Here is a 21,508-nt window from a genome sequence, read left to right on the forward strand (position 1 = left end):
CTTATTATTGGTGGAGAAACACCCTGCCAAGTGATTATGATTTTTGTTCTTTGTGTTTGTGTATGATGATGTCAGGAAAGTGATTAAAGCCTCCATGAATCATAAAGAGATAGACAGTGAGAGAAACAGTGATTTTATTTATCAAGACGATCATAAACCGAAGGGGACACCTCTTTTGACTTTTACAAAATGGATGTAATGATCAGATTGATTATTTCTGCTGTGATAAGTTGCTAATTGTGGTCTGATGATGCCTGGCTTGTTACGAGCAGTCCTGGAGTAGACTACAACATTTCTTCAATACTTACCATCCTCCACGTTCTCCGAGAAGTAAAAGGTTAGTTTCTAAAGCAGGTCTTGGATTCCTTCAGCTTTAGTGCGTTCACAGGTTTTGAAAGCATCCGGGACACACTTTTTCCATTTTCACCAGCAAGCTTAGCCCGTCTGCCTTGATTTTTTCCTTTCTCTCCCTTCCTCCCTTCGTCCTCCTGTCCCTCCCGGGGTCTGCTGTGTTTTGTTTCGCAGTGTGGCTTACCTTGAAACTTGGCAAGCAAAGCAAAGAAGGCAGCTCTTGTGCGGGGTTGATGGAGGGAAGGATAAGGAATCATCCGCCGCCCACATTTGAGTTCCCCGGGATCAGCGGCAGCGGCAGCAGCTCTGCTGCAAAAACCGCTTTGCTATTCGAGATAGCCAGTAGAGGGAATCGGAACTTTGCTTGCAGCAGGGGTTGAAGCAGCCTTTTTTTTTTCTTGGAGGAAAGACTGCAGCCTTCTGGACTGCGTACGCTGCTCCCTGGAGGGGCTCTCCGGGTCCCACCCACTGGCTGGAAGGAGGGGACGTGAATGAAAGGACAGGACAAGCACCGAACACCATGTCACTCTGGGAGGGACACAGCAGCAACTGAGCTGTGAGAGGTTTTTTTTTTTTTTTTTAGTTTTTCTTTTCTCCTTTCTTTTTCTTTCTCCCCCCCCCTTTTCTTTTTTCTTTTTCTTTCTATTTTTTTTTTTTCATTTTCTTTAAGGTGGGGAAAGAGACACACAGGAGACAGGAAGCTGATCTGCAAGATTTCCGAGTTGTGCTAAAAGGACTTTGATTTTTTTTTTTTTTTTTCCTTTACAAACGTTGGCAATTGACATCACTACGGACAGCCGGGTAGAGAACAAACTGCCTCATCCCAAGTGGACCCCAGGCGAGAGCTGGGGAGGCTGTGTGGGGGTTTTCCTACAGATCCCCCACCTCCCTCTTTTTTTGGTGTGTTTCTTTTTAAAATTCTTGCTGTGTTGGAACTAGTGAGTGGTGGAAGACTCTCCGAAGCCTCATCAGTCATCGGGACTGTCAGGAATAGTGGTTCCAGAGGAAGCTCGGCCTGGGGCACATACCCTGTCATCCAGTTCCCTGCCTCGGAGATAGAGATTCCAGCTACATGGGCAAACGCCTGGATCAGCCACAAATGTACCCCCAGTACACTTACTACTATCCTCATTATCTCCAAACCAAGGTATGGCTCGCTCCACAGTCTGGCAGCAGTGGGGTGTCCTTCTGAACTTGGGATGGGAAACAGACAGGCATGTGAATTATTATTTACCGCCTCCCTCCCCTTACCCCATCACCTCTTCCTGCTTCTTTGAAATTAGTAACATAGCAATGGAGTTAATGAAGCAGAGAAGGATGTAAGAAGAAAGCAAGCCTGGAACCGGTGCTTTCTCTTTAAGAAGAGATAATAGTTTTACTTGAGATCCTTTGTTGTTATTTGGCTGCCTAGGTGTTCCTGATATCCCTCAAGTCCTTGGCAGATGGGCAGGGTTGTTAAAAAGGAGATCATAACAGTGATGATCAGGCACAAGAATACAATTTCAGGGGCTTTTCTGGTGAGCTGTTCTTTGTTTGTGGCTCTAAAAGGTTTTTTCCCACTGGATAGGACACGCCGGGGTGGGGGCGACTCAAACTTTTAACCGCTGAGTGTAGAATGAAAGACGGGTGTGGGAAGGTACACGGTAACTAATTCAAGTCTCTTAGAGTTTGCTTGGGTACATTTTTGTGTTTTTTATGGCCTTATTTTATACTGAGGATGATCAGGATGCTAGAGAGTGAATTTAGGAGCTTTACAATAGATGTTCTTTACTTTTAGAAGCTAGATGTTGGCTACCATCAGGAGGCCTGGGTCTTGAAAAACGATGAAATATACTGATGATAATTGGACATGAATTGGTTAAATACTTTAGGCTTTATGTGTGTGCTCAGATGATCATGAGGGGGCCAGTGGCAAGACCACGTCACTGAACAGTGGGTCATGCCAATCATGAACTTTATCCTGCAGTTCAGACATGGAAGACTCTCAGGTGTGAAATCACTGCTCCAATTTGTCAATTACATCGGACTTAATTTCAGGGGAAAATGTTGGTTGTTCCCCCTTGAATGCATGGATTGTATTCCTTTATGGATGATATTATTTTATATTGCATTAGCCAGACTCTACTGTGTTCTTGGTAAATACGCCGGGAGTGAACAAGGCATGCCTGAGTGATCTGTGCTGTCACCAGGACTGGGTGCTGTGATTTGGGTTTGGTAATTCATGCCGTAGTTAGCTCTCATTTATTCTCTCTCACCAAACAATGCTGATTTGTAAACCAGATCAGGCAGCAGACTTTCAGTATTATATTAAAGATTGTTCTTTTTTTCCTTTCCTTTCTCAGTCGCTTTACAATTTGCCCTGCCCCTCCAAGGTCGACTCACACTGCTTTTTGCCTTTGTGAGCATTTAGTTTGGGCTGCTGCTGAAATAAATAGACCAGCCCGCCTGCTCCAGTGGCTAGAGTTTTAACTCTTTGGGGGATTGGGAAGAGAACGGCTGCCTGCCTTCCTCAAAGAAATGGCAAAGCAAGGACAAGTTAAAAGGGGAAATTTATAGTCATTTCTCATCCCCCAAAGAAACAGAAACAACAAACAAAGGTTGCATGAAAAATATCGCACATTCCATCCCCTTTAGTCATTTGGCTAAATTTTTCCAAATGTTTCAAAATTCATGCTTTCTTTTTGGTTCTCGTTTTCTCTGATGAAGTCTATTCAGAAAAGAAACTTTAGATCAAAATGAATGGAATAATTGCTTTTTGGTTTGAGATTTCGTTTAACCTATTGCTAGCAGGAAATAATGTCGGGCACGTTATATTAAAGACACAGGACCAGCTACACTGGTGGGAAGTTTGTGTGTGTGTGTGTGTGTGTGTGTGTGTGTGTTGTTTGGGGTAAAGAGGAAACATAGGGTGTTGAGGGAAAAGAGAGCTAGAAAAATAGAGAGGGAATTTAAAAATAAATCTGTTTTGGGGTCCTATGTAGTTTAGTGTTGTGTAGACAGGCAGCATCTGGATCTTGTTACTTTCAAGATAGTCAAAGCCATCAACTTCTGGAACATTTTTAAAGAAGTTAGATCCATTAGGCGACCTCAGCTGATATTTGGGTAATCAGATCAGGGTGGTAGGGAGTATAAGATCAGCTACTTTGGCTATCATGGTAGTTCATATTGATTATTACGTTGTAAAATTTCGACAGTGCTGTGAAGTTGTCAAATATCATTACAGTGGCTCTGAAATGACAGACATTAATGACATTCCTGGAAGCTGAAGATATGAAAATGTGCCCTGTTTGGGAACTTAGGCACTCAGGGAATGGGAGGAAGGGTCAATGTGCAATATTTTAAAATATGGGAACTTTCTGACAGCATTCACACTGTATAATAAAGTCTCATCACACCCCAGCATAGCATGAAAACAACCGGGTTGTTTCGGTAGCACTTTTTGCTCCTTTTACACTTATATCTCAAAATATAACCTATAGTAATTTTGAAGGAAATGCATGCTGCTTAGATTTATTTGCTAAGCCTAGGTGGAATTCCATAAAATCCACTGTCCTTCCAGCCTTGGCTTGTAGTTTTAATCCAATTTTAAAATCATTGCTTTTTAAAATGATGCTGATATGTAAAGAACATTTATGGTTGATAAAAATAGAATTCTGTGGTTGACAACAAAAATCATATTCTGGTGATACCATGCCTTAAACTGCTCTCTAAATTCAGGTGTTTTTAACTCATCCACAAAAGCTATTTGCTGACATTAGTTTTGGTTGGAAAATCTTCATGGGATGTTTATTATTGTATTCATTCAGAAAATGCCAAAATACTGAGCCTTCTCTTTCTACCTAAATATGTGTGTTAAATGCAGCTGCTATTTTCTTATGATAAAACAAAATGAAAACGGATTTTGAAATAAATGCAACTGTCTTCCATTTCCTCAAATGCAATTTAAGTTTTAGAAAAACTTGTGACACTTCCCTGCTTTCTCTGCTCCCCTTATTACCCATCACATTAGAACCAATCTCTTCACTTTGTTGCTTAAAAAGAAAAAAAAAATAGAAATAAGATATTTATGCTTTTGTTTCTTTGAAAAAAATTTCCAGATGCTTAAAATGTTATATTAGAAAAATGTATGGGTAAGTCAAATAAAAGGAAAACCCATGGCTGACTTGTAGCTGTTGTACCTTGTAGTAATGTGGGTATAACATGCTTACTCTCCCAGACCTCACATTCAAAGTTGACTTGTCAATTTTCCTTTTGACCGATTTTGTTTTCCTAGCCAAAGAAGCAATTTCTAAAAAGAACATTACTTTTATTTAGAAGTAATGAAGAAATTTTGGTGACATGTCATAATATTTCAATAAGAGACATAACTGGATTTTAAAAAAAGAGTTTCATCAAAACGAATTTGCTGTTGGAAAAGCCACCCATAATAATCAGCAAGTTTTAGAGAAAGGAGACCAAAAAATCGTTTCTTAGCTTAATGATAATATATGTAATGATGTTTGCTTAAGTTGTAACATAATATTTCTCAAGAATTTTGTTACAGCCCATTCCAAATAACCAACCTGTTGCTATTGCATTATGAGACCCAGGGTGAATTTCAATCTGAATTCGAGGTACTTTGCGGGTGCTTTTTTTGAAAAACAAATGAGTTGAACTGGGAAAGCTAAAGAGTAAAACGTGGTCACAGCCTGGTGAGTTGATATTTTGCAGTTGAGAAATAGATATTTCTCTCATATGTGATATTTAGAAAACTTTAGTCATCTTCATGAAACTTAAAACTCACCCAAGCACACACAGCAAGTTTGTCTTTTCTTCCTTTCCACGCCCTTGCCAGATCACTCTTTCTCCCAGTTCAGTGCAGTTTCTAATCACTCTGCTTTTTCATCAGTCTGCTGCCTGCCCTTCTTTGGCCATCTGCTTCCCCAGAAGACCTTGAAGAAAGGGGTTCAGACCATGGAACCCTGACCAGGTCTCCCTGGCTGGTGGTACTCAAATTCTGTTCAGAGCCTGGTGTGAAGTTGGGGTCAGGTGGAGGAGTAATTCATCACCAGCACACTGATTTCAGGCTGAATTTCCAGCCATCTGCAGCTGGACAGCCGCCCGGCTCTAAATGTCTAGCTGGACCCCAGTTGTGCCATGAAAAGAGCAGACACTTGAAAACACAAGGCCAGGGCGGCCTGCAAAGGAAGAGGGAGCCTCCCCAGGGGCCAAGGATATTCTTAAAGATGTGAATGTACAGGTCCTACAAAAGCAAAACAAAACAACCCTTCACACATTCCTCGCACATGAAAATGTAGAAAATCTTGCAGAGGGAGGGAATGAGTTTAGAATTTCCTTAGTACTTCCTGCCTCAGATTTGCATTGATAGTCAGAGTTGGTAACTTGCCAGTTACCAACCAGTTTTGTATGTTTCAGCCTTGAAAACTCCCAGGTACTGTTTTCCTTTGAAAGACTGAAACATATAAAACCAGTTTTCTAAAAATCTTACAGCAAGAGAATTTTTAGGAATAACTCCACATATTTCTTTCACTGCAGGGGGGTTATATGATAGCATGAAATGATGATCGATCTTATCTCCTGTTAGAATGTATACTATTTTAATTGGTTTTAAATGAGAGAAACATAGAAACAAGAGGCTACCTTGCCTTTTCAATTTGGTTTTTTTTCTTTACTCCTCCAAATCTTTGTTTGCATTGGGATTTTCTTTCTCTAATGTCGTCATTGTTTTCACAACGCTAAGTTTGGTGCCTACTAAAAGGAGTAGAAATGTAAAAAGTTCATGCTTTTTTTTTTTTTCTAGAATAATTCCAAACTTAAGGGAAACACCGTGTATATTTCTTTGAACAGTATCTTTCCAACACATTTTCCTTTCACTTTCTCTCAATTTGGAAAAAGAAAAACAGAATTATAACTCAAACCTATTTCCATGAAGTACTAAAATGTATTTGAGGGCTGGAGGTAGGGGCCACGTGAAGGAAGAGGCCAAAGAGAAGGAAGGATGCACATCATTCCAGGTCTTTCTGGCTCCAGGAGTTACGGAAAGCTTCGTTTTTGCACTAATATGATTTACACAATCCTTTTTGACATTATCAGTCTTTTTGGCAGAGAGAAGTCTCAGTCACAATGATGCCCATGCCAAATTCTAAGAAAACCAGGGTTTTCCTTTAAAAGAAAACCTTTGGAGTGTTGGACCTCTTATTCAGAGTAAATGGTTGATGTTTATCCAAAATTGACTTCAAGTACTACATTAAAATTGTGTTTTGTAACAGCCTCATAAGCCACAGCTGTATGTGATTAAATAGTGTAATATCAAAAGCATGTGAGAAGAGACATTTTTATGCTATAGCTGTTCGCAGCAAGAGTACAGATGGGGCTGAGGGGAGCCCAAGAGCAGAAATGTGTGTGGTGATACGTGTGTTGTTGAGGATATGTTATGATACGTTGTGTTGAGGGTACGTGTTGCTATTTTTGGCAGTAGTGGGAAAAATGCTGAACTATTTTGGATGTGATTAAAAATATGCTATTTGAAAATGGAAACCAACATAAAATACCAATTTTTATTTTAAATATGGAATGCCATTTCATTGCAAAACACATAGTTACTGAATGGATCTGAAAGAAATACAGATGGAAAGATGAAAGTTATTCCCATGAAGCACACATTCAAAAAGCAAAAGTGAAGTTTTTCCTTTCTGTTTTGAAATTATAAACGGTTTTCTTCTCTGTTTCTTTGCTACTTTAATCTATGGAACTATTGTAAGAAAACCTTCAGGCCATTTATCCCTAAACAAAAGAGTGATACATAGTAAGGATCAGTGACTTAGAGCAAAATAGGTGGCAGTGTGATTCTTTTTTAAGATGTTTGAGAATATGATATTCAGTTTGGTATGAATATGAATATTTTGTTGCTAGTGTTAAAAATTACATAGTCACACAAGGAGACAACTTTTGTTTCTATTTCTTTAGCAGGGATGTTATAGTAAAGAGGCTTTAACTACAGTGTTTTTGAAAGACTGTTCATGAAAACTATAATCTCTTATCTTCTAGAGATTATCAATCTATAGGATTACTAATACTAATAAAAGATTTATTACTAAGTGATCATTTTCAGGGCCTTGAAAAAGCCTATAGAATTGGCTATTTATTTTCAGATTTCAAACATTCAAAAGCAATTTTCTAAAGGCAAGAAGAGGTGTGGACCGAGGTAAGTTGGATTCTGTTTGTTTTGGTTTTTAATTTTTCTTTTTCAAGTTGATATTGGCAGAGAATTTGTTCACATAACTTTATTTTTCCATGTAGATTTATTGGTCAGGAACTATATACCATGTAGAATCAGATATCTGAATGAAGTTTTGCTGCTCAGAACATCAACCTCTAATATACATCCAATTTCTAGTGGATGGAGAGTAAATTATAAGACATTCATTCTGCTTTTCTTTGGGAGAATTCTCTGATTTGTGTGTCAGTGAGTTAGTTTCTAGGACAGGTTCCCTAAGATCCCTTCCAGGCTTAGCATTTGTGACTCTTGCTTTGAGATGGATGAGGCTGCTTTGATATATTAGGGATATTTGGGAGATGACCTTGGATTTGTGCCACTGATGAGTTTTTGTTCGGGTCCTCAGCGCTTTCTACAGAGCAGATCAAGCGCTGCTTTGACGGCTCTGGAGGCTTGACACATGAAACTGTCTGCATCCTTCACCACATCTAAATCCAGGGCACCCAGAGAAACACCCCCATTACCCAGGATTGGGTGGAGAGCAGCTCCCAGGGGTGAGGCCAAGTGACAGGCACTCTTTAATCATCATTGCTGGCTTTGTCGTGGTTCAGGTTTTCTTCCTTGAGTGGGTAAAATTAGGCCTTATGCGAAGACTTGCTCTCTCCAGGTGGCATAAGAGCTGAATAGTGATGCATGTGTTTGGCTAAACCAGTTGATCTCATTAAGATCCTAAGAGCCCGAGCTTCCCTGGTGGCGCAGTGGTTGAGAGTCCACCTGCCGATGCAGGGGACGCGGTTCGTGCCCCGGTCCGCGAAGATCCCACATGCCGCGTAGCAGCTGAGCCCGTGAGCCATGGACGCTGAGCCTGCAAGTCTGGAGCCTGTGCTCCACAACGGGAGAGGCCACAACAGTGAGAGGCCCACGTACCGCAAAAAAAAAAATAAATTAAATAAAATAAATTAAAAAAAAAAAGATCCCGACAGCCCTAGTTTCATGAATGAATCTAAGAGCTCGTGTACATGTGGAAATAACAATTGATAGATGAAATGCTATTTTGACTGGAGTTTGCAAAACCTTCAAATCCCTGAATTTCTGAATAGTAACCTTTAAAGAGCAGGGGAAAAATACTCTAGTAACCAGAGTGCATGGTATTGTAGGAGAAAAATAATATCTTCTCCAGGACACATAAACAAAAACATTCTCTTTTCCTCTCTTTCTCGCTAGGTACTCTTCTTGGTCCTCCTCAAAGCCCCTGTTACGTGAATTAATGAAAGTAAATGGAACCCTGAATTTTGTTGTTATGAATGACTAACAAATACCAAAAATAAACTAGACTACATACACAGTCAAGGCAACCCTGATAATATCCTTTCCTGTTGTGTGGAAAGTAAGACATAATAGAAGTAAAATAAATCTCATGATATTCTAAATATTGGTAGTAAGTGTTTTGGGGAACTGATTTTTAACTTTTTCTAGAATTAGTTTTCTTATCATTATACCGTAGGGTTAAGGAAATTGGCATGTATTGCCAGATGCAGGTGACCTTCTGTTTATCTCATTCTTAACTGGTGGTTTTCAAGCTGAATATGGATCATGTATAGAATTTAATGAGAATTTTGGAGAAGTCTTCCTATTTTTATCTAGGGACTGCTATTTATCATAGTCATATTTCTGATTGATGACAATTTAGTGAAAAGGAAAATGGGAAACAGAATGCTATCTGGTTTTCTGGAACTGTTTAAGATTTCTTAAAAGGTTTTCCTATGTATACAAGTCATATTTGAGGCTATTACTGATGACTGTAAACTCTTAGGTTGCCACTTTTAAAACTTATTCACATAGATTGGATGGTGGCATCCTGGATATAACTTAGAACTAAGGTAACTTAAAATTCAAGCGAATATACATTTTTTCTCTCTTTCTTTATTTTTGCATTTTTAAGCAAATATACTTTAAAAGTCCCAAATAGTTTTTTAAAATCTTTCTTTCTTTCTTTCTTTCTTTAGCTATGCTGGGTCTTAGTTGTGGCATGCAGCATATTTTAGTTGCAGCACGCAGGATCTTCAGTTGTGGCATGCGGGATCTAGTTCCCTGACTAGGGATTGAACCCTGGCCCCCTGCATTGGGAGCACAGAGTCTTAGCCACTGGACCACCAGGGAAGTCCCCCAAATAGTTTTGAGTAGATGAAGTATTTGAAGAAGTGTGTACAAAGCTTGGAAGAAAATTTCAGACTGTTTTCAGGGATATCATACAAGAAAACCATATGACATACCCATGATGTTGAATTTCTTCTTGAGAGGTGAGAGAAGCAGATTATTTTTAGCTTGATGCTAGTCCCTTGAAGGGTTGTGACAGCTCCTGTGTTAGCCTTGGTCTTGGCTTTCGGCCCCTCCATCTCTTGTCCATTGCCAGGCATACCAGTCGAGACTGTGCCTTCAGAAGTAAGGATGTTATGTTGTAATCTAGGTAGGCAGGGAAATCGGAAAAGAATAAATTTCTGATGTTCTTTTCTCAATTTATTCCAAAAAGTTAACCATTGACTTTACACTTTATTATTCATCTGTTAGGACAACTGGACTTATGTTAGCAACAGGGAATTTTCCCTTTCTGGCTTGTTCTTGTGTTTAACTTTGTTGATGTTAAACACAAAAAAGATGAGGAAAAAGTACAAGGGAATAGGTCAGTGAACAGGGAAGAATTCTGATCTTTTAAACTTTTTTATTGAAGTATAGTTGATTTACAAGGTTGTGTTAATTTCACCTGTACAGCAAAGTGATTCAGTTATACATATATATATATTCTTTTTCACATTCTTTTCCATTATGGTTTGTTACAGGACACTGAATATAGTTCCCTGTGTTATACAATAGGACCTTGTTGTTTATCCATGAACAGGGAAGACTTTTCCTCCAAATTTAGCGATGTCCTTTAACAATGGGAGAAGTAAAGGGTCATTCTAAAACTTCCATATTTTCTGAACACTTTAGGAGCCTCCCACTTCTCAACAAATATATTAAACGTATTAAAGTGTACTCATATTCCACATCAAATTATATTTTTTGTAATAAAATATGGGAAGAGTTTTTATTATTTTGCCACTAAAACTCTCTGAGTACGAGTAAATTCATTTATGTGTGCTTGTGAATTTATGTGCACTTACCATCTTGTATATGTAGGTGTTCTTGCAAAATGAAAAAAATCGAATCTACAGATCTTCTTGAGGTACAAAGAAATACTATTTCGGTCTCTACTAAATAGAACAATGAATAAAGTTGGCCATGTATTATGCTTTGTAGAAACAAATGTTTGCTAAATTTGGTTTCACAGTTTTCTTTTTTGTTTGGAGGCAATACATTTTTCTCATCTTGTCAGTGCTTTTGTGGGTCCCTAAAGTGGTCGGAGAGCCTGAAAAGCTGGCCATATCTCTACCTACTGTGACATTTTGGCATTCAAGATATCTCTGTATTTTAGTAATCCCAAATTTCCAGGGTGGGACATGTGTTAGAACAGCACAGTGTATTGGAAAATGTCATTAACATTCTTTGGCTAAAATATGTCACAAGCAGATACATTGGATTGACCTTTGGTGGTGAGAGCAATTGAGAGTTCCAGATCTGGGTGCCAGGTTCACAGAATTTTTTCATTGTGCAATTGGTAGAATTGTTTACCAATTGGAAAGAAAAAGAGCTTGACTGTAACAGGTGTTTCCCTGGGCTCTCAGCTTAGGGTCCAAGCAGGAGGCAAGTTCCTGGCACAGTAGTTATTTTATGGCATAATCTTTCTAAATTCTTCTATTTCTAAATAGGGTCATGGGTTTTTTACACGTATTAAAACGGCCACCTCCTCCTGTTCCCCAAGTCCATGATTATTCACCTTGGATGACTTCTCTTGGTTTCCAGAGGTCCCTGTCAACCCTGCAACATCTGTGTGCCTCTGAAAGCAGACATGTCTGCACATATGCACACCCCAGTCAGACCCACCATGACTTTCACAAGTGGATGAGCACCCTGAAGATACTGCTTCTCTAGCCTTAAGCCAAGCACAATGTTTCCTTCATTTTTATTCTGATTTTTATTATTTTCAGTAATATAAGAAAACAAGGATGCCAGGTCCAGAGCATGGCCTTCTCCCCCCACCTCAGTCAAGAAGGACTTTTCTGTGTCTCTTTAGACCCCTGCATATGCTCACACCCGAAAACTCCCCTCCCACAATCTTGAAGGGAGAATTCTCATAATCACCCAATGTTTTGATTCTCCTCCTAATTACTCAGTTTTCCTTCCCAGCCCTCTAGCCAGATCTCACCAAATTTCATCAGCAGATTCAATGAATAAGCTTTGATTTCTCTTTCACAAACATAAAACACACACACACACACACACACACACACACACATTTCTGGAAACTTTAAGAATTGTTTCAATGGTTCTGATTTTCTCTGAGGCTAAATGACCACTGAGAAATATGGAGGGGCAAAGTGGTCTTAAGGAGACATATACTCATTCTTTTCAGGTCTAATAAGTTTTTTGCTGCTAGCTGATGGCAAAAGGGGACGAGTCTCACCAAAATACAGATGACTAATAACTTTTACTTTCTTTCAAAAATGTAGTATCTTCCCATGATCTGAGATATATTGATAATGTATTATGCAAACTATATATATATTCTTTTTCCTCCATTATTCTTGATAGAATTTTTTAGAAATCTTATTGATAGATTGACTCTAATTTTTCCCCAATTTCATTGTTTATTGTTTATATTGTGGAAATTCTAATGATCCTCAAAGCTTGTAATGCTGAGGCTGTCAATAGCATGGTAGAAAAAAATGGCAGTTCCATGATTTTAATTTTACAAGTGATTTAGGAGAAGCACCAAGAAAGATAAAACAAAGAAAAGAAGAAAGAGAAAATAAGAGGCTAATGTTATCAAGTTCTAATTTATATTTGAAAATGTCTGGAATTTGACTATTTTTCTTTCCAAAGGCAAAGGATAAGAGCTGTTTGCAAAGGAAGTGATAGTTTAGGAATCAAAGAACCATCTTCGGGAAAAACTTTGATGTGAATATAGAACTTGATTTGGAGGAGTCATATAGTTGAGACTTTTGGTGTCTTGTGAAAAAGTAAAAAATTCAATGCTTCTGAGGACAGCTTAGTGCTTTGTTCTAGGACAGCTTAGTGCTTTGTTCTGCTTCCACATATCAATGCACTTGATAACTTCCAGCACCTGCTTTTCTTGTTCTGGTTTACCCATCACTCATTCCTACCGACGACCTGGATAAAAGCCTTATTGTTTTTGACTGGAAACAAGGGTGTTTTTTAGAAGAATATTGGAATAAAATTTTTACACGTATTTGAAATTTCTATGTGTAAAATATTCATATAAAATTTTTATCTGCTCAAAAATATAATCATGAGCGAAGCTCTGTTGTTCTATGTAGAAAGGATCTGGCTTTGAGTGGGGTAATCCAATAGAATAAGTTATAAAACCAGCAAAGCAGTATTGGCATAAGAATTGTACAATGCTAACCAGATGGCAGTGATGTTTAAGGGCCACTGATGTGCCCAGGGATCCACAGAACTGTTGAATTGAAGATATGAATGCAGTCGTGCTTAAGTACCCTGGCTCTCAGCACATTCATATGTTAGAGGGTGGGTCGTGGTGAAAGAGTGTCTAGATTTCAACATGGTCATTGCAGTTTAGGTCAATAGAGGTCCAAGAAAAGTTAGCTATTATTGTTATTATTATTCATGATCTGTCTTTTCTGCCAAGTTCATTTTACTCACTTCTCCATCCTTATTCCATTTAGGATGTCTGTCTGCAGTGACCTCACATTTACACTGCATCCTCTCCATCTCCCTGCCTTTCCCAGATTGTCCTTCCTGGGAAACTAACTCTTTTCTTTCTGCTTCACAGCTTCCACTCCCCTTGCCCTTTCTGTCTCACCCCTTTTCTCCTATCCTCAACTTGTCTGCTATGGATTTGCCTTCTTTGCCTCCCTGCCTTTAACTCCTAAACTTCTTCCTACTTTTTGTTCTCTTTGCTCTCAGTCTCCTCTTATCTTTTTAGTTATTACTTTTTATTTTTTCCCATTTCTTTCCAAGGTAGAGTGGATTGGATTTTGACTTCCTTTTCTTGCTTGGTTGTAAATCTATTTTTGGCTTTCAAATATACCTTTACTTATCAGGATCAGATTTGTTTCAGAGTTAGTCTGTGAACCCCCTGAAGACTAGGACCACAGGGTCTTCATCTTTGAATGCCCCGCAGGATCCAGTAGAGTGCCTGGTGCAGGCTGAGTGCATAACAGAAGGTTTTTAGTGTGTATTAATCCGTGTTGTTCCGTATGTCTCATGCAGTCCTCTGTTGCTGAAGGTAGTGATGTTTAAAACCAGAGTTGCTGAATGTTCCCTTCACCTCTGTGATGCTTTATGTCAAAAGGCATTTTGTATAGCATAAATAAGTCTTACTAAAGTAAATTCTTTTACATATACCAACTGATATATCATTCCCTACCCTACCTTTCTCCCCTGAAGTATGTGGGCCACTAGGACCCCAGGACTGTTGGCTAGAGTTAGGTTATATGCACAGCTAATGGGACACACTGTGATAGCGTGTGAGCTAAGTCAGAAACTGCAATAGGAAGAGAAGAGAGAGAAGGGAAGAAAAAAGAGAAGAGAAGAGAAGGGAAGAGAAAAGAGAAGAGAAGAGAAGAGGAGAGAAGAGAAAAACTGACACAGTGTTGCTTCCCAAGATGCTGGCAAGAACATCAGAACGCATGCCAACTTGGAAGGACAGAAGTGTATTTCAAAGACAGCCAGTATTTGGAAATTGGGGATGAGAACAAGCAAGGAGGTCAGGACTAAATGGCAGTGGTGGTGGTTTGAGGAGACTGGAGAGGCCATTCCTGAGCAGTTGCCAAGACTGTCAGCTTGTATATGCAGCTTCCTTCCTTGGGTTGGTGGAGAGTTGGACATATCAGGAGGTGAACTCAGAAGACGCAGCTAGGAGATGGGTTGAGTGCTAGGCCCATCTTTTTGTCTATTTTTCTTATTTGAGACAGAGGATCTTGAGTATAATAGTCATATATTATCTCCCTATGCCATGTAAATATCCACAGCAATATGGATTTTTTAACTCAAAATTTTGAAAAGACAACTTCAAAGATCAAATAAGACTGACAAAATGCCTATTTTGGGAAAAGAAAGCTCTAGTTTCCCTATACAATTAACTAAGCAGGTATAAAGATATGTCCGAAGTAACGATAGATGATATAAGATGGGATTCTGATGTCAACTTCAAAGGCTTCCTCACTAAGGAATGTATGGAAACAATAGCCCAGTTGTGGCTGCAAACTGTGTTTTTGGTTTGGATGCCTCTTGATTTTTCCAAGTTGTGTTGAATCTCTTATGTTTGTTTTGAAGTTTTGTATTTTTTTTTCTCTACCATGTTCTTTTTTTGCATCAAGGCTCTTATTACCATTTGTAGAAAATATAGTCTCTATATATGTAATTCCTCAACATTTAGTAGATTTTTCTATTGCAAAGTAATCCAGACTAATCGTATCTACTGAAACAACTCAAGATATATACTGAAAATATTAATAATCTTCTTCTGCACACCACACTGGTCTATGAAGAACTCTCAGAAATAACATGTTAATAAAAAAATCATATGTGCCCTTCTATAACATTCTTTATGCTCATACAAACATACAATCAGATCTATGGTATCTGAGATCAAACTGAGCAGGTTATTTTACTCCTTTTTTCAATGGAAAACATACTTTGTGCATTCTCCCCAGTTCACTAGACATGTCCTTTTTGTTAATTGTCAGGGTAATTGTTTCTAGTGTGTTTGCATCACATTTTATGCAAGTATTGCCCATCGATGGGCACGGATTTTTTTTGCCACTGTTTTGCCATTATGAATAATTTTACAATAAATGTATAAGGTACTCATTTCAGTACTGAAAATTGAATCATTTATCTTCTAGGCAGGTTTGCTTCCTTTTAAACACTGAAAAATGTCTTGATGAGTTCCTTATTACACAAGGATTGACATCAGTGCTTGGATTCTTTTTTTTTTTTTTTTTATTAAGCAATACCTGCCGTCATTTCCTCATTTCTTGGCATTGCTCTACCCTTGATCTTTTTTTTTTTTTTTAACATCTTTATTGGAGTATAATTGCTTTACAATAGTGTGTTAGTTTCTGCTTTATATCAAAGTGAATCAGCTATACATATACATATGTCCCCATATCCCCTCCCTCCTGCGTCTCCCTCCCACCCTCCCTATCCCACCCCTCTAGGTGGACACAAAGCATTGAGCTGATCTCCCTGTGCCATGCGGCTGCTTCCCACTAGCTATCTATTTTACATTTGGTAGTGTATATATGTCCATGCCACTCTCTCATTTCGTCCCAGCTTACCCTTCCCACTCCCCATGTCCTCAAGTCCATTCTCTACATCTGCATCTTTATTCCTGTCCTGCCCCTAGGTTCTTCAGAAACTTTTTTTTTTTTAGGTTCCATATATATGTGTTAAGTGCTTGGATTCTTAACCTGAAGATTCTGTGTCCTGTGGGACTGACCTGCCCCTTTGTGTTGGAGTGATAAGGGTTATTGAAGTCTGTTCCTTTTGGTGAGAAGATGAACTTCTGGATTGAGGTTTGAGCTGAAAGGGAGCCTCTCACATTTGGCAGAAGAAGAAATGTCTTTTTTTGTGTGTGTGACACCCTCATGGGGATCCCAGCAGTGCTTGGGGTCAGCAGGGCCAAACATTTCTTTGCTTCTTGTCCATCCCATGGGGCCACACTTGTGATCCAGGTTGATCTGCTTTGTCTGCCACTCATATTCCAAGTTGAAAGAGCAACAGCAGGCGAGGACAGCTTCAAGCAGCCCAAATCTTCCTAAGTGGTTGGAATCTAGCTGAGGCATTTTTGTATTAGAGCAAATATTTCGTGTCCCAAGAGTTTGGACATCAGGATTTTCCTTTTTATGTTATTATCTTGGGAATACTGCAGAATTATATTTCGTGATAGCCCTCATCTGGTGGACTTGTTTGGTGCTCCTTGACCATAGGAGGAATATCCTGGTATAATAACTGAGCTGGAAAAAGTGACTCTGGAAAATCTAATGAACCTCAGTGAAATCTGATTTTGTTTGTTTTTTCCCCCTGTACTTGTCCTGTTTCTCACTTCCAACATAATTTTTTTTTCTTTCTTTTTTGGTGGGGGGATACGCGGGCCTCTCACTGTTGTGGCCTCTCCCGTTGCGGAGCACAGGCTCCGGATGCGCAGGCTCAGCGGCCATGGCTCACGGGCCCAGCCGCTCCACGGCATGTGGGATCTTCCCGGACTGGGGCACGAACCCGTGTCCCCTGCATCGGCAGGCAGACTCTCAACCACTGTGCCATCAGGGAAGCCCCAACATAAATTTTAATTAAAGTTAAAACATGGCAATGAAAAGAAGAAAACAAAAGATGCAGAAGATGCTATGCTGGGTTGATATAGAAATATTTACCAACTGAAGTCCATCTAGAAGACAGCAGATCATAAAGCCTCAACTGTTTGCTCTTCCTATAAGAAAGGTAAATCAAGGACATGTATTTCTAATAACACTTAATTCTGTTCAATGTATTTATATTTCATAGCCTTTTAAAGTTTGATGATCAAGTTCCACATGCTTCTTTGGAAACTCAGGGAGTATCCTAAACATAGACCTGCAAGGATGACTTTTTTCTCTTATTTTGTGTATGAGATGGGAAGGAGAGCTTAGTTCAACACAGGAAAGCCAATTTAGCATTTTCTCTTTTTACAACTAGAATACCAACCATTTTTTAACCCATGCTTAAAAAGCAACAGTATACCATACTTCATATATATTTAATGCAAGTTGAAACATTTTAACCAAGTCTGGAAAAGGAATTTAATAATCAGAAATGAAAAGAGCGCTTTGGTTAGGTGAAAGGATTCTGAGAGAGAGATGTCTGGGAGGCCAAATTTTTTGATTCTAGAACTTGCTTTAATACCATATCCCCAAGGTTTCCTGACCTTTTTATATTTCAGTTTCCTGCCACTTCTTCCCATCATAAGAATATTTAGTTATTTGGTAAGAATGTCTTGACGATCAATATTAGACTAGTAGTAATGTGTTTCAGGGTTCTGTAAAGAATGCCAATATATTAACATATTATGAAAATGATAAAATATAAATAAGAACCATTAACTCCAAGAGATTGTTATAAGTGATAACGGTAAGAAGAGGGGGCCTGAGAGGGCTAAAATTGACTTGATACATGAATATAATGGACCACAAATCCTTACGAGAGCTCAGATCAATGCCCTTCACTGAAACATTTCTTTGCACCTCCATTATGTTTCTCCAGCCTCCATTTCTGCCATCAGTTGGATTGAAATCATGTAGAGAGATTTGCTTTCAGTATTTCTCATACTTCTTCCATGATTTTTTTTATTGTGGTTTTGTTTTGGAAAGCAATGCAGGTCTGTTTCAGTGCTTCATAGAAAACTCACCCTGCAGTCTGAGATGAAGCTATTGAGAAATTGTCTGGGTTTCACATTGCTATATTTCACAACACTTGCACTTTCCTCATTTAAATTCCCAGGATGCTTTTTGTCCCCCAGAGTAACTAAATTAGAGGAGGGAGGGGTGTCATTTTCTTGTAGCCAGCTTATAGAGTGTCAGCCCTCGCTTCCCTAGAGAGCTATAGCTCGTGTTTAAAAATGCTTTGAGTGAGGTGAGGCCAGCACTGGCTCTGGGTGTAGTATTGGGTTTTAACTAGATAATTTTCCAGACTTGTTCATTGGGGAATGAAGGAATTGAGGTTTTTTAGTTTCTCCAGCTTACACTGGGCTTTCAAATATTCTCAAACTTGCTCACATGTAACATCGCTGAACTTAATTGTAATTATTTGTTAATCTTTCTTCCAACTGTAATGGCTTCCCTCACCTACATCTTCATGCTCAAAACCCAAGGGCCATCTCAAAGGTCTTCCAGCTGGATGACCCTCAGTCCTTGCCCAGCATCTGGTAGGTGCTTGATAAATGTCAACTGATGACATAGAAGTTGTTACATATCCTGAACTCCAGTAACACTTATTGATAACACTTATGCTTTCTGGGCACATAACCATTTTTTCTTCCCTTTGTTTTTTTCCGAAAAATTCAGCCCCCAGAGGAAAGAATCCTTGTCCCGCTCTTCCTTGTCTCGCTCTCAGACCCTACAACAATGACCTGCACGTAGGCCGTGCTCTCACTCTCTAAACATCCTTTAATTGATTGTAGAATCTTCTGGAAAGTTGAATGAAACCACTCCATATTTATCTGTGCTTCTGCTATAGTTTTCTTTATTCCTTTTTAATTTCAAAATAATACCGCACTTTCAATTCCGAAGATACATAAAACTAGGAAGGAAATATAAAGGTGAAATCTCCTCAAGGTGTTTGGCTTTTTTTTTTTTCTGTAAAGTATTTGCTTTATTCTTGCTCATTCTCATGCTTACTCTCAGGTCAATATTGACTTAGCAAAAAAAAGGTGTCTGTGTACACCTGCTGTCTCCCACACCTTCGTGTATGTTTGGCTTGAAGATGCTTTGGAAAAGGAGGAAATAAGATTTTTCAGTGTTTGTGCACTGTTTAATTATAATATCTTATAGTCTAGTGCTGTGCCAATTTATTTCGTATCCTATAGTTATTAAGGAGTGATTTGGAACGTGGAATTTCTGAATGTGAAATCCAAGGTGTCAATCAATGCACGTTCATAGAGCTCTTCCTTAGGCTGGCCCTGTATAGGGAGTTTTGAGACAGCCTGGGACCTGGGACCCTTTACGGCAGTGCTTGCACATGGACAAAGGTCTTCTTAAGCAACAGGATACAAAGAAACTGTACGTGATGAAAAATAATTGCATGCATGTGCTGTTGGGGCAAATTATAAACAAGGTACGAAACGGCCACAAACCAACTGCCATTTGTGAGTTGCTGGGAGCCAAAGCAGGGTCCTGTACATGATCCCTGCACCACCGGGGCGGTGGGCAGACCATCTAAGCCACACCTGCTGCCCCACCCACCAATCTGCCCCGCTGTTACCCCACTTAAGGACCCAAGCAGGGGAGTGGGCATGGGCACCTGACTCTTGCTTCTGCTGTCTTGAGCCTTGGCCCAAGTCCCCATAAAGCTTTGCCTGCAATTCTCTGGTGGCCTCTCATCAGTTTCTATTGATTAGAGAATCTAAGGACTGGGGCTGGTAACAGTTTGTTCAGACAGAAGGCGGTTATACTATGATTCTTGCTCTTCAGATGACCATTTATTTAAGGAAACAGAGGTGACACATGGAACAAAAGGGAGTGATTAGATGCTAAATTGTGTGACATTGACTTAAAGAGAAGGGAAAAGGGCTGTTTGGGCAAGAAGAGCCATGAAGGGGGAAGAGAGTTTGGGGTGAGTCTGGAAGAGAACAAAGGAATTGGACATTTGGCATATTGGTGAAGTCAGGGAAGGATGGGTGGGCACTGCTGCTAGAATTAGAGCAGGAACATAACATAGGCATGAGGTACAACTGGGGGGATACCAGACAGTGAGGAATCAGACTTTGCTGGAACAGAGAATGGGTGGCAGAGGGAATTGGTTGGGTTCCCAGAACACAGCAATGACTGTAAGTCCTTCGAGGTCAGAAAAGAAAAACGTGAACTCTTGTTTAATCTTTGTGGAGGGAGTAGGTTTATACGATTCATTCCAAAGGCATAAACTAAATGAAAAGAATGATAGAATTAAAATCCTTTATTTTTAATGCAATTCTCACATTATGACTACAGACATACTTATGCATCTTCATCTAGCACAACCCTACCATAATTTAAAGTAAAAAGCAAGTAAACAGTCTTATAAAGAAGGTTTGCGGTATAATATTACTAAGGTTGAATACTCTGGGTATAAAACAGGTTCCTACTATTCAGTAGGACAAAAATGAAAACACTCCAATAATAAAAGGGAGAAAAATTCACAAATGAAAAAAATAGAAATAGCTAACAAGCACTCAAAAGTATGTCACTAATAATCGAAGAAATGGTGACTAAAATAACAGTGAGATATTATTTTCACTGGCTAGATTTTTTAGAAGTTAAACATTTCTTAGCAGCCAGAGTACATTGAATTATAGGGAGGCAGTGGCTTCCAACACACTGTTCATACTCAGGGGAATATTGACACATAGGTACCTTTTGGATCTCAGTTTGAAAGAATGTATCAAAAGCTTTCAGAATGTACATGCCTTGTTATACAGCAAGTTCAATTCTAGAAATACCTGCTAAGGGATAAAAGTATGGGTGTATAAAGGTGCTTATTGCAGCACTGTATTTAATAGAGAAGATTGTAAGCAATCTAAATGTCCATATATATGGTGTAGATTAAATAAATGCTGTTGTATCTTTACAAAAAAACACTTATGCAGCCATGAAATCTATGCATATGGATATATTGACCAGGGAAAATGACATATTGTTAGGTTTTAAAAATAAGGTATAAGACAGTGATATAATATGATTCCAAACCTATTTTTAAAATCCTGTATGTCTGTGTGTGCATGTTTATGCTTGTCCTGTGTTCACCTGTTCCTAAAAAAACATAGGAATGATTTTGTCTGGGTTTTTGGATGACATATTTTTTTAAGGCTTTTGAGCATGAGTTGATGATCACTCAAACAATTAACACTGGAAATTAAGTTGTTTCCAAAAAATAATGATGACAAGTTAAGAGGGAGCCACACAGTTAGTAGAGGGAAGAGCTTACAAATTGTTTCTCTGGGAGGGAAGAAACATTCATAAAAGGAGTATTTTGGATTGATTACTAGTATGTTGCAAGATGTAATGGCGCAGAAGGGTAACATTTAGGATATCAAGCTAAACCTGGGTGAGCATAGACAGGAAAGCACGAAAT

General features: G+C 39.0%; 1 protein-coding gene across 9 annotated transcripts in view; it reads left to right on the plus strand.

Moving 5' to 3' along the window:
• Nucleotides 1-400: 400 nt before the first annotated feature.
• Nucleotides 401-21,508, plus strand: part of RBMS3 (RNA binding motif single stranded interacting protein 3) — a 711,536-nt gene continuing 690,428 nt past the window's right edge. For all 9 annotated transcript variants that reach the window (XR_003796707.1, XR_003796708.1, XM_029242733.1 and 6 more), the window contains exon 1: nucleotides 401-1,498. Coding sequence is in view for 7 of the 9 variants with exons in the window: in XM_029242733.1 (XP_029098566.1) it covers nucleotides 1,424-1,498 (75 nt within the window). In the remaining 2 variants the exon portion in view is untranslated. The remainder of the gene's footprint in view (nucleotides 1,499-21,508) is intronic.

The sequence above is a fragment of the Monodon monoceros genome, unplaced genomic scaffold, assembly GCF_005190385.1.
Source record: "Monodon monoceros isolate NGI ecotype Baffin Bay Population unplaced genomic scaffold, NGI_Narwhal_1 Super_Scaffold_3, whole genome shotgun sequence".
Taxonomy (NCBI): domain Eukaryota; kingdom Metazoa; phylum Chordata; class Mammalia; order Artiodactyla; family Monodontidae; genus Monodon; species Monodon monoceros.